Consider the following 12836-nt stretch of genomic DNA (forward strand, 5'->3'; position numbering starts at 1 on the left):
ATAGTCCTACTCGACAACAACTGAAGCCATTAAAACAACAGAACCTGTTCTAGCCATTATTTCAATTTTGTCTACTTACTTGGTCTTACACTATTGGCCTAATATGATATTCGTTGTGAAAAGTTGCATCTGATGCTGCTGCTGCTGCTACTACCTATTTAAGTAATAACACTAAAAGCCCTACACGGAATATATCTCACAGAATGCATGTAGATTGCGAAAAACAGAAGGAATTTATAGCATCTGAGTAATCTTGAGATAATTCCATGTCTCTCTAGGTGTAAACATAAGTCTGACTGAAACACAATGCTATTCTATTTACAACAGTGATATTGGCCACTGAATTTCATGTCTGTAATGTAAAGCTTATCAGATTTTGTTTTCAGTACAAAAAAACAGCATATTTAGTGGTTTAAGTTGGAAATGAAGAGAGAAAGGAAATGAGGGAGGACAACATGAAGACAAATAATACTGGAATATAGATGAAACAAGTTTGTTGCTAATAGACAAAAACAAACAAAATGCAAAGTCCAACAATTTTCGGCAAACTTACCAGACTTTCAATAAATGTTAGAAAATAAATTTGTTGGTAAAAGCTGCCAATCATTTGTCTGTCTGCGAGCTCATTCTCCAGCAAAGCTAGAAAAAACAAAAAGAATTTGTCAAATAGCATCTAACACCACTTACGGAAAGGTTAAAGGTATGAAGATAAACAAAATATTCTCTACAGACATTTTTCCCCAAAATACTTGTTGTTGTTGTGGTCTACTGTCCTGAGACTGGTTTGATGCAGCTCTCCATGCTACTCTATCCTGTGCAAGCTCCTTTATCTCCCACTACATACTGCAACCTACATCCTTCTGAATCTGCTTAGTGTATTCATCTCTTGGTCTCCCTCTATGATTTTTACCCGCCACACTGCCCTCCAATGCTAAATTTGTGATCCCCTGATGCCTCAGAACATGTCCAACCAACCGGTCCCTTCTTCTTGTCAAGTTGTGCCACAAACTCCTCTTCTCCCCAATTCTATTCAATACCTCCTCATTAGTTATGTGATCTACCCATCTAATCTTCAGCATTCTTCTGTAGCACCACATTTAGAAAGCTTCTATTCTCTTCTTGTCCAAACTATTTATCGTCCATGTTTCACTTCCATTCATGGCTACACTCCATACAAATACTCTCAGAAACAACTTCCTGACACTTAAATCTATACTCGATGTTAACAAATTTCTCTTCTTCAGAAACGCTTTCCTTGCCATTGCCAGTCTACATTTTGTATCCTCTCTACTTCTACCATCATCAGTTATTTTGCTCCCCAAATAGCAAAACTCCTTTACTACTTTAAGTGGCTCATTTCCTAATCTAATTCCCTCAGCATCACCCAACTTAATTTTACTACATTCCATTATCCTCGTTTTGCTTTTGTTGATGTTCATCTTATATCCTCCTTTCAAGACACTGTCCACTCCGTTCAGCTGCTCTTCCAAGTCCTTTGCTGTCTCTGACAGAATTACAATGTCATCGGCAAGTCTCAAAGTTTTCATTTCTTCTCTATGGATTCTAATACCTACTCCAAATTTTTTTTTTGTTTCCTTTACTGCGTGCTCAATACACAGATTGAATAACATCGGGGAGAGGCTACAACCCTGTCTCACTCCCTTCCCAATCACTGCTTCCCTTTCATGCCCCTCGACTCTTGCAACTGCCATCTGGTTTCTGTACAAATTGTAAATAGCCTTTCGCTCTCTGTACTTTACCCCTGCCACCTTTAGAATTTGAAAGAGAGTATTCCAATCAACATTGTCAAAAGCTTTCTCCAAGTCTACAAATGCTAGAAACGTTGGTTTGCCTTTCCTTAATCTAGCTTCTAAGGTAAGCCGTCAGGTCAGTATTGCCTCACATGTTCCAACATTTCTACGGAATCCAAACTGATCTTCCCCAAGGTCGGCTTCTACCAGTTTTTCCATTCGTCTGTAAAGAATTCGTGTTAGTATTTTGCAGCCGTGACTTATTAAACTGATAGTTCGGTAATTTTCACATCTGTCAACACCTGCTTTCTTTAGGATTGGAATTATTTTATTCTTCTTGAAGTCTGAGGGTATTTCACCTGTTTCAAGTATGTCAAGAACACCAAATTTCATCAGGCATTACCTCTCACCACAGACAACACAGTGGCCGACGGCCTTCACTTAATGACCAAAAGCAGCGGCATCTCCACAGAGTTGTCAGTGCTAAGAGACAAGCAACTCTGCATTAAATAAGGTAAAATCTGGCATTAATGGGCTATAGAAGCAGATAACTGACATGAGCACCTTTGCTAACAGCATACATACATACAACAGCTAACATGCTGTGCCTCTCCTGGGATCGTGACAACATCGGTTGGACCCTAGACGACTGGAAAACAGTAGCCTGGTCAGATAAGTTCCTATTTCAGCTGGTAAGAGCTGATGGTAGGGTTCGAGTGAGATGCAAAACCCATGGACCAAAATTGTCAACAAAGCACTGTGCAAGCAGGTGATGGCTCTATAATGGTGTTGGCCGTGTTTACATCAATGGACTGGGTCCTCTAGTCCAACTGAAAGTATCACTGACTGAAATGGTAACGTTTGGCTACTTGGAGACCAACTGCAGCTATTCATGGACTTCATGTTCCCACACAATAGAGTTTTTATGGATGACTATAGACTATGTCATTGGGCCATAACTGCTTGCAACTGGTTTGAAGAACATTTTGGGCAATTTGAGTGATGATTTGGCCACCCATCAAACATTTATGGGAGATAATCAAGAGACCAGTTCATGCACAACATCATGCACACTTTCGCAATTAGGGACGGCTATAGAGGCAGTGTGGCTCAATATTTCTGCAGGAGACTTCCAATAACTTGTTGAGTCCATGCAACAGTGTGTTGCTGCAATATACCGGGCAAAAGGAGGTCGAGACAGTATTAGGAGGTATCAATGTAAGTATTGTAATGCCGATGTGTATAGGATCATATGTGGATACTGTGAATGTTACTACATTGGACAAATGGGAAGAGAATTCAAAATATGTTTCAGGGAGCATGGATACACTCGTAATGGTAGTGTTCTTGAATACCGCTTAAGGGAACAGAGTCATCATTTAGTTCCCACTGAAAATTGTTTATAAATATTGCACACTGAAAATAAGGATAATAATTTGGATATAATGAATGAAATGGAAATTTACGTCAGTAACCAGTCGAACAAGACCCTTTTGATTAACAAGCACACAGCGATCAACCATACTTGGTTTTTTAGCTTTTTAAATGATCTGTTCTTCCATTAAAATAATACAGTATCCCGTTCCTGCTTATCCCATTATCTGAGCTATTGATAACCTTTTGTTAGTGAAATTATAGCTTCATCTAATGTCACACCTATTTTGCACTAGGTCGAATGAGAGACGAACCACGAGTCTTTGATCCGTTGTGAAACTGAAGTTGTAAATTCATTTGTGAATGAATGTTGTACATATCTGCACTTGGTTGGGTGACCAAAGATGCAAGAACTTTTACTTTGTGATAAAAAAGAAAATGTATTTTTATGCTAGCCAATTTGCACTGTAATAGATTTCAATTGGTCATATTTTGACAATTTCACATATGTATATAAACAAAAAACCTTGCAAAGATTTTTATCTGTTGCTTTTATGTAAGATGTCATTTGAATTTTTATAACAAAGATAAGATTTATACCCTGTGTAGGTAAGTAATTTTTTTACATGTTCTATATACTGACACACACTTTTGGCAATTGTTCCTCAAAAATTTAAATGTAGTATATACATTGGCCCCAGTCTAAGTGGTGTTCTTTAAATGTGCACTGACATGGTTACGCCACCTAGAGTAACCGGGCCTTCATCCCAGCACACACAGTGATGTTCGCCATTGTTTGTGTGGTATTTCAACAGTTGTGGTTGAACTGTACAACTAATGGTGCTACCTGTTATTCTACATACTAGTAATGTCAGTATTTGCTGTCTACATCAATGTCTCACATATTTGTATCTAAAATATTTCTGTGTCAAAAAGCATTTTGCTCTTGAATATTGTTCATTTGCAACTGACTTTGATAAGAAATGTGTGTTTCTGTAAAATATGTAACATAACATCTGTTACTTTTGTCTGTTTGTATTAGGTCATCAGATGATGAGTTAAAACAGAAACGCACCATGACAGATAATAAACAAATTCAGAGAAAACCAGTGGCTGTTTTTAAGCAACCACACAGCCTTTTTAAATTCTTTTCATTAATCCTTTCACAAGGGTAGTATGTTTGGACCATTCTTCTCTTTTCTGCTGGCAGAATTCTTCAGTTTCCTCTTTGGATAAAAGTATCAGGGCTACAGATGTGTATGTTTTCAGCCCTATTGTAAAATCCTTGGCATTCTGAATTGCAGCTGTACTTGGGCTGCAACGATTGTTTTTTGTAGCATGGTGCTTAAAAAGGCCACCTGCACCAGCACAACTCCCAATGTCCATCTTTGCAACCACGACACCATGTAGTGCGGTACGATGGGCCCAACAACATGCCGAATGGACTGCTCAGGATTGGCATCACGTTCTCTTCACCGATGAGTATCGCACATGCCTTCAACCTGACAATTGTCAGAGATGTGTTTGGAGGCAACCCGGTCAGGCTGAATGGCTTAGACACACCGTCCAGGGAGTGCAGCAAGGTGGAGGTTCCCTGCCGTTTTGGGGTGACATTATGTGGGGCCAACGTATGCTGTTGCTGGTCGTGGAAGGTGCCATAACAGCTGTACGATACGTGAATGACATCCTCTGACCGATAGTGCAACCATATTGGCAGCACATTGGCGAGGCATTCGTCTTCATCGCCAACAATTCGCACCCCCATCGTGCACGTGTTGTGAATGACTTCCTTCAGGATAATGACATCGCTTGGCTAGAGTGCCCAGCGTGTTCTCCAGACATGAACCCCATCGAAAATGCCTGGGATAGATTGAAAAGGGCTGTTTATTGACGACGTGACCCACCAACCACTCTGAGCCATTGAGGAGTGGAACAATCTGGACCAACAGTGCCTTGATGAACTTGTGGATAGTAGGCCACGACGAATACAGGCATGCATCAATGGAAGAGGACATGCTACTGGGTATTAGAGGTACCTGTGTGTACAGCAATCTAGACCACCACCTCTGAAGGTCTCGCTGTATGGTGGTACAACATCCAATGTGTGGTTTTTGTGAGCAATAAAAATGGCGGAAATGATATTTATGTTGATCTCTATTCCAATTTTCTCTACAGGTATCAAAACACTTGGACCTGAGGTGATGCAAAACTTTTTTTTAAAGTTCACAAGTCCAACCAAGGGGTCACTGTCACATGTTCAAGTACAATCTTCAGTTCGCACACAAAGTTCAAAGTTTGCACAATACACACACACACACACACACACACACACACAAACTGACATCTCTAGGTGTGTGTGTGTGTGTGTGTGTGTGTGTATGTGTGTGTGAGAGAGAGAGAGAGAGAGAGAGAGAGAGAGAGAGAGCGCACTCACTTAGGTAGTGTATAAAATTTTGATTCTCCAATGTATAATGTTAACAGTATTATGTAAAGGACACATTGCTACTCACAGTAAAGAAGCTACACTGAGTTGCAGGACAGGCACAATGCTAATACTGTTATAAATTGAGTTTTCGGCTAAACCCTCCTTCAGACAGGAAAGCAAACACAGAGTCACACAATGAAGCATACCTCATGCATGCATGATGGTTATCTCAAGCCAGAATGCAACTTTGTTGCGTTGAGTGACAGCAGCAATCCAGTGTGGAGTACAGAAGGGGGGAGGGGGGAGGAGGGGGGGGGGGCAAGATACGGATAGGGGACATAACTCAGGAATGCCTGGTGTAGCATGCAGGAACTATATGGTAGCAAGACAAAGCTGCTAGGTGCAGTGTTGGGTGACTGTAACAGAGGGAACAGGGAGTTGGGGAGTGGAAAAGGAGAAGAGCAGAGAAGGGAAAAATACTGGAAGGTGCATTGGCAGAGAGCAGTGCACATTGAGCTTGAGGGGACGTGAACGGGCAGGAGGTGATAGGACAGAGGGGCCAGAAACTGTTGGATGGAGGGTATGGAACAGTAAGTTACCATAGGTTGAGGTCAGGATGATTTTGAGTGTGAAGAATGTGTCATAAGGATAACTCCCATTTTAGCAGTTCAAAAAAGATGGTGCTGGAGGGCAGGATTCAGATGGCCTTGGTTGTGAAGCAGCCACTGAAATCAAGCATGTTATGTTCAGCTGCATGTTGTGCCATAGGGTGGTCCACTTCGTTCTTGGCCACAGATGGGTGGTGGGCACTCATCCTAGAGGACAGCTGGTTGGTAGCCATACCAATAAAAAAAATCTGTCCAATGATTGCAGCAGAGCTGGTATATGATGACTACAATTTCACAGGTGGCCTGAACTCTGATGGGGTAGGATAAGCCTGTGACAGGACTGGAATAGGAAGGGCTAGGTGGGTGGATTGTGCAGGTCTTGCCCCCCGGGTTTTCCACAGGGATATGATCGCTGTGGCAAGGAGTCGGGATTGGGAATGGAACTGGAATGGATGAGGATGTTGTGGAGATTGGGTGGGTGACGGAATACTACTTTAGGAGGGGTGGTAAGGATCTTAGCATTTCAGGGCATAATGATAGATAATCAAAGGCGTAATTAAAAATACTGTTCCATTCCTGGATGGTATTGAGTGACCAAGGGAGTGCTCCTCTGTTGCTGGTTATTGGGGGTGGTGGGAGGATTTGAGGTGTGTGGGAATATGGCACAGGAAATCTGTTTATGGACTAGAGCTGCAGGACAATACCTGTCTGTGAAGGCCTTTGTGAGACCTTCAACATACTTGGGATAGGAGTTCTGCAGACACACCATCCCCAGGCAGTCAAGCTGTACAGGAGGGTTATTTTGGTGTATAAGGGATGGCAGCCGTCAAAATGCTAAGTGTTGTTGGTAGCTGGTGGGTTAAATGTAGACAAAGGGGTGGATGCAGCCATCAGGGAGGAGGCCACCATCCAGAAAGGTGGCGTGCTGAGTTGAGGAGGACTAGGTGAAGCAGATGCAAGAGAAGGTGTTGAGGTTGTGAATAAATGAGTATAGGTTGTCTAGGTCCTGACTTCAGATCATGAATATATCATCAATGAACTTGAACCAGACCAGGGTTTTGTGGTCTTGGGAGGTTAGGAAGGTTTCCTTTAGGTGGTCCAGCTGGTCTCACCATCCATTCCCATGTCCCTTCGTAAGAACACCAAACTTTCAGCAGAAGAAAGGACAGCCATATACAGCCTCAAAACAGTTCCTCACCTTGTCATCCTACATGCAGACAAACGTTCCACCAGTGTCATTTTGAATTAAAGTGATAGCTAGTGGAAGGCGTTTGCCAATTGTCTGACTCTTCCACCTACGAACTATTCCAGAATGATCCCATCCCAAAATTCCAACATAACCTCCGATCCCTGATTAAAGCCTAAGGCCTTTCCCAGAACCCCTCCCCTGACTCCATTACCCTCCTCACCTCTCTGACACCCTGAACACCCACCTACATGCCGATCAAAATCCACAAACCAAACAACTGTGGATGCCACATTTTAACTGGTTATTGCACTCCCACTGACAGAATTTCGGCTGTCGATGGCCAACACCTCCAACCTATCGCCCAAAATCTAGCCTTCAATGTCAAAGATATCAAACACTTCCTACAGCGACCCTCCACTATCCCCATCCCTTTACCTCCTAGATACCTAACGTGTCACTTTTGCCGCCACCTGCCTGTAAGACAACATCCCTCATGCATATAGTGTTACCACTATTGAACACTACCTCTCCCAATGTCCTTCATACTCCAAACCACTACCTCATTCCTCGTACAGCTTACTAATTTTATCCTAACACACAACTACTTCTCCTTTGAAGCAAAGCTATGCAAATAAATCTGTGGCATAGTCATGGGCATCTGCATGGCACCCTCCTGTAACCTGTTTATGGGCCATCTAGCAGTAGCTTTCACAGCCTCCCAAAACACCTAGTGCAGTTCAGGTTCACTGATGATATATTCATGATCTACACTCAGAGCCAAGACACCCTATACTCATTCTTTCACAACCTCAACACCTTCTCTCCCATACACTTCACCTCATCCTCCTCAAACCAGTGTGCCACCTTCCTGTGTGGTGACCACCTCCTCTCTGAGAGCTTCATCCACACTAAACCCACCAAAAATCAAGAGTATCTGCATTTTGATAGCTGAGATCCCTTCCACACAAAAAATTGCCTCCCATACATCCTGGCCACCCATGGACAGTATATCTGCAGTGACAAGAACTCCTTTGCCCAGTATGCTGAAGGTCTCGCGACAGTCCTCCTAGACAGGCACTGTCGCCCAGACCTAGTCCACAAACAGATTTCCTGTGGCACATCACCACACCCTCCATTCCTCTCATCACACCCAATAACCAGCTGCGAAGTAGCATCCCCTTCATCACCCTATACCACCTCGGACTGAAAAAACTGCATCACACCCATCATCAGGGCTTTGATCATCTATCAACATGCCTTGAAATGTGGGACATCCTACCTAAGATCCTTCCCATCTCTCCTAAAGTGGTGTTCGATCACCCATCCAACCTCTAGAACATTCTCGTCCATCCCTACACCAGCTTTTATCCCAGCTCCTTGGCACAGTGATGACACCCTGTGGAAGACATAGTTGCAATACCTGCCCAATCTACCCACCCATAATTTCCTATTGCAGTCCCATCATAGGCTTAACCTGCACAATCAGAGGCCAGGACAACTTGAAAGAACCTTGTCGTATACCAGCTCGGCTGCAATCATTGCACAATTTCTTATATCGGTATGACTATCAACCAGCTGCCAATTAAGATGAACGACCACCATCAAACTGAGGCCACGAGAAACGTGGGCCACCCTGTGGCACAACATGCAGCTGAATATACCAAGTTTGATTCCAGTGGGTGCTACACAACCCATGCCATCTGGATCCTGCCCTCCACCAATAGCTTTTCTGAACTGCAGAGATGGGAGTTATAAGGATAACTCATTCCCCACTCCCAAAATCATCCCAGCCTCAACCTACAATCCCCACACCCTCCATCCAACAGTTTCTACACCCTCTATTCTATTATCTCCTCCAAATTCATGTCCCCTTACCCTCAATGTGTGCTACTCTTTGCCAATGCACCCACCAGTGTTTTTCCCTTTAAGGTTCCTCTCCTTTTGCACTCCCTATTCCTCCACCCCCCCCCCCCCCCCATCCCCCTCCCTCTCCCTCTCCCACAGCTTCCTGAAACTGCATGTGACAGCTTTGTCCTGCTACCATATAGTCCCTGCACACCACACCCTCACCATGCAGCACTGACTCCCCCCCTCTCACATACATAACCTGTTATCCCTCCCACCTCAGGATTGCTGTTGCTGTTTGATGCGACACAGTTGCATTCTTGCGAGAGAGAGAGAGAGAGAGAGAGAGAGAGAGAGCTGTCACGTGTGCTGTGTGTATGATATGTGCTTGATAGTATCAATATCCTTTCCATTCTGAGGAACACTTTGTCAGAAAGCTCGTCTGCAAATCAACATGTCATCTTTCTGGTGAGAAGCAATATATCCTTTTCAGAATATTGTTGATATTCCAACCTAGACTTTCCATTGTTTAATGTGTAATGTTGTATTTCCTTTTTTATAAGGGAACAATTTCTTTAATACTACAAATCCCTATCATTTCACTTTTCACCATTTTTGTCCTTCAATTGTTATAGTATCTTTTTTGTTGAAACTCTGGTGAGAACAGTCCCATTTATCTTCCAGATAAAATTATTGTGATATCTGTCTATTTAGACATGTGTTTCTTTTACTGGATGATGATGATTAGTGTTTTAGGGCGCACAACAGCGAGGTTATCAGCGCCCGTTTTACTGGATGACTAGAGTAGGGATGTGGCTTTCCAGACACTCCTTTTACAGCAATTGCATTTACTGTTTCGTCCACCATGCATTGTAATGCAGTTGGGATGTGGTGCAAAACTGTTTTCTGTGAAAATGACTCTGGGATAATAGTTAGAACTTGGAATTGTAAGATACATAGGATTTAACAGCTGAAAAGAAAATCCTGACAAGATGTGCAAGCTTCCTTTGGTTCAATTTCAGCTTTGAAAAGTGAGGTCAGTTTTGCTTTGGTGTACTCCCCTACAGCTTAGCTTTCTAAGTGCAAAAAGCTTATGAGCCGACTTCACTGACCATGGTTTCTTAACAGGAGTAACACATTCCTCTACAGCTGTGTGATTCAGTGAATGTAATTATTCCTCTATAGATGCAAAATCTCCATAATCTACATCATGGGAGATTTCCGTTACTGTCACTGTTGATATTCTGTCAAAGCATTTAGAACACAGAAAGTCAACACTGGAAACACCTTGACTTCAAAATGGACTCTTGAAATGAGTACACACATTACCAGTCTGAAGAAAGTCTTTTCTTGCTAGTATTACATATCACTCTTACGGATACACAAATAGTCTGCACACTTCACTCTTCTGTGCCACCAGTCAGAAGGCATTTCAAACACAGTTCTTTCCACCCTAAAACTCCATTGGTCAGCAGAATCCTCACAGATCAAGAATTATCTGGGTGGTTTCAGAATTCCTAAAAGGCTCTGCACTTTAGAAAACAGCTGCAATACAGAAAGCAGCAAAATGGGGGAAAAAAGAAAAAGAAAGAAAAAAAAAAACGGGCAAGAAAGAACTGCAACAAAGCAATTGGTAACAAAGAAACTACAGTAAAGAAATTAGCCATGCACGTTAAAATATGAACATTGTTTATAAAACTTGTTCAATTGAAAAGTGGATGTTCTCTTTTTTAGGGAATGTACTACATGGTACTAATCAACAGAAAAAAAATTCAAAATTTTTGGGATTTACATTTGTTGACACAAAATTTTTCCTTAAATAAAAAATAACACACATTTCCAAACAGAGGACATCATTGTATCACAAAGTTATTGTCCTTTTTTTGAAGAAGAAGAAGAAGAAGAAAAGAGAGAGGGGGGGGGGGGGGGGAGAAAAGAAAGAAAGAAAGGGGGCAAGGCATCCTCCTTGGCAGCTTGTACCTTGGGCCGGGAATTTTCTTCGGAGTGGAAGTGGAGAGGGGAATTAAAAGATTTCTTACTTTGTCCTGAATATTAACGTATGTTAAATTCAACAATATCTGAGACTCTCAAGGTAAGACTTTTCCAAGGTCTGTCTGAAATGATATGGGCTATGCCAACAATGCAGTTACACATATCACCTAAATAACTATTGAAATTAAGCTTATCCATTATGAATATTTTAGAACCCATGACTGTTAATTGAACTTCAATACATAAAATTGCAACATGTCACTTTTTTAATAATAATTTATTATTCCATGAACCGGTTTTCGAACCTTTTCAGGTTCATATTCAGATGTCTTCTGGAAGTTAAATCACTATTTCTAGTATAATGCTGGGTGCTGGCTCTGTGACAAGAAGATGGAACACACATCCAGAAACCATCTGAAGATGAGGCTGAAAAGGTTCGAAAACCACTTCATGGAATATTTTTTTTAAAAAAAATAGGTGACTGGTTGCAGTTTTATGTGTTTGCAACTGTTAACACTCTTCAAGTGAGCATGGTGCTGCCTTCATGTAGAAGCTTGCCACTACAGGAGATAAGAGTTGTGCTCAGTGGAATCCAATGTTTATATCGCATACTATCATGCAGGAAGCACTTGCTTTCAATTTGTGACGAAGCAAGGTTAACAAATGAGGTTCAAAATGTTGCTCTGGCTTAGAGAGTGATGCAAGGAGAGAAATTCTTGCAAACACTGAAACTGCATCAAAAAACACCAGAGTGTTGTCTGAATTCAGTTTTATAGCTTTCAACATGTCCACAAACTGCACTGAGTTTCAGATAGATTGTATGGAATGACCTACATGGCACAGTTGCTGTATGTTACACCAAGAGGACACAAATTTCTTGTTACATCATTTCTCCGTTAGTGAAGGTCACAACAGTTCTCAAAAATAATGACCTCTTTGAGCAAAGCAGCACTGGATGTAATTCCTGAAACTTATCACACTGCTCATTACTGATATCTGTGGCCTTCTGATAGTTTCAGTGCAATTCCCAATCCAATATGAATGATGTCAAGAGTCTGGATAAGTGCTGGTGACGAGGCAGCAACAACATAGCTATTTTCTCCAGTTTTCTAGAAGTGCTGCCTTCAGTACCCCACTGTCCCAAATACACTGTGGAATGACAAGATTAGTAATATGTGAATATTTTATTGCATTGGCATATTGCAAGAACTTTCACATGCAAAATATGTTCTTTTGTTAAATTAGGTGATAGCCAGATGGCCCAGTCAGTATTTATTCCTGTAAGCACAACTATTAAAAACACACAAAAAAATGAGTATTTCTAGTTTTCACAACAGGTTATTTTTCAGAGTGAGGTACAATGAGGGACGCATGAAAAGGAGAGAGCTAGCCCCACCACAACCTAAGTTAAATGTAATATCTGTGGTATAAGGAAAAATTGGAAGAGAAAAGTAAAACAGAATACATCAAATGAGTTGGGAGGAGAAATATATTACAGCAGAGAGCATTATGCCAGTGCCAACTGAAATACAAAGTGAGGGTGCCACAGTGGAAAAAGCAAAGATATTATAGTAGTAGTAGTAGTAGTAGTAGAAAAAGAAGAAGATGGCAAGGAAAAAAATAATAAAAGTAAACAATAAAAAGTAGAATAA

General features: G+C 41.6%; 1 protein-coding gene across 3 annotated transcripts in view; it reads right to left on the reverse strand.

Moving 5' to 3' along the window:
- LOC124612406 (centromere protein I-like) overlaps positions 1-12836 on the reverse strand; it is a 367802-nt gene that overhangs the window by 301180 nt on the left and 53786 nt on the right. For all 3 annotated transcript variants that reach the window (XM_047140617.1, XM_047140609.1, XM_047140600.1), the window contains exon 4: positions 554-639. In XM_047140617.1, coding sequence (XP_046996573.1) covers positions 554-639 — 86 coding nt within the window. The remainder of the gene's footprint in view (positions 1-553; positions 640-12836) is intronic.

Source organism: Schistocerca americana, chromosome 1, assembly GCF_021461395.2.
Source record: "Schistocerca americana isolate TAMUIC-IGC-003095 chromosome 1, iqSchAmer2.1, whole genome shotgun sequence".
Lineage (NCBI taxonomy): Eukaryota > Metazoa > Arthropoda > Insecta > Orthoptera > Acrididae > Schistocerca > Schistocerca americana.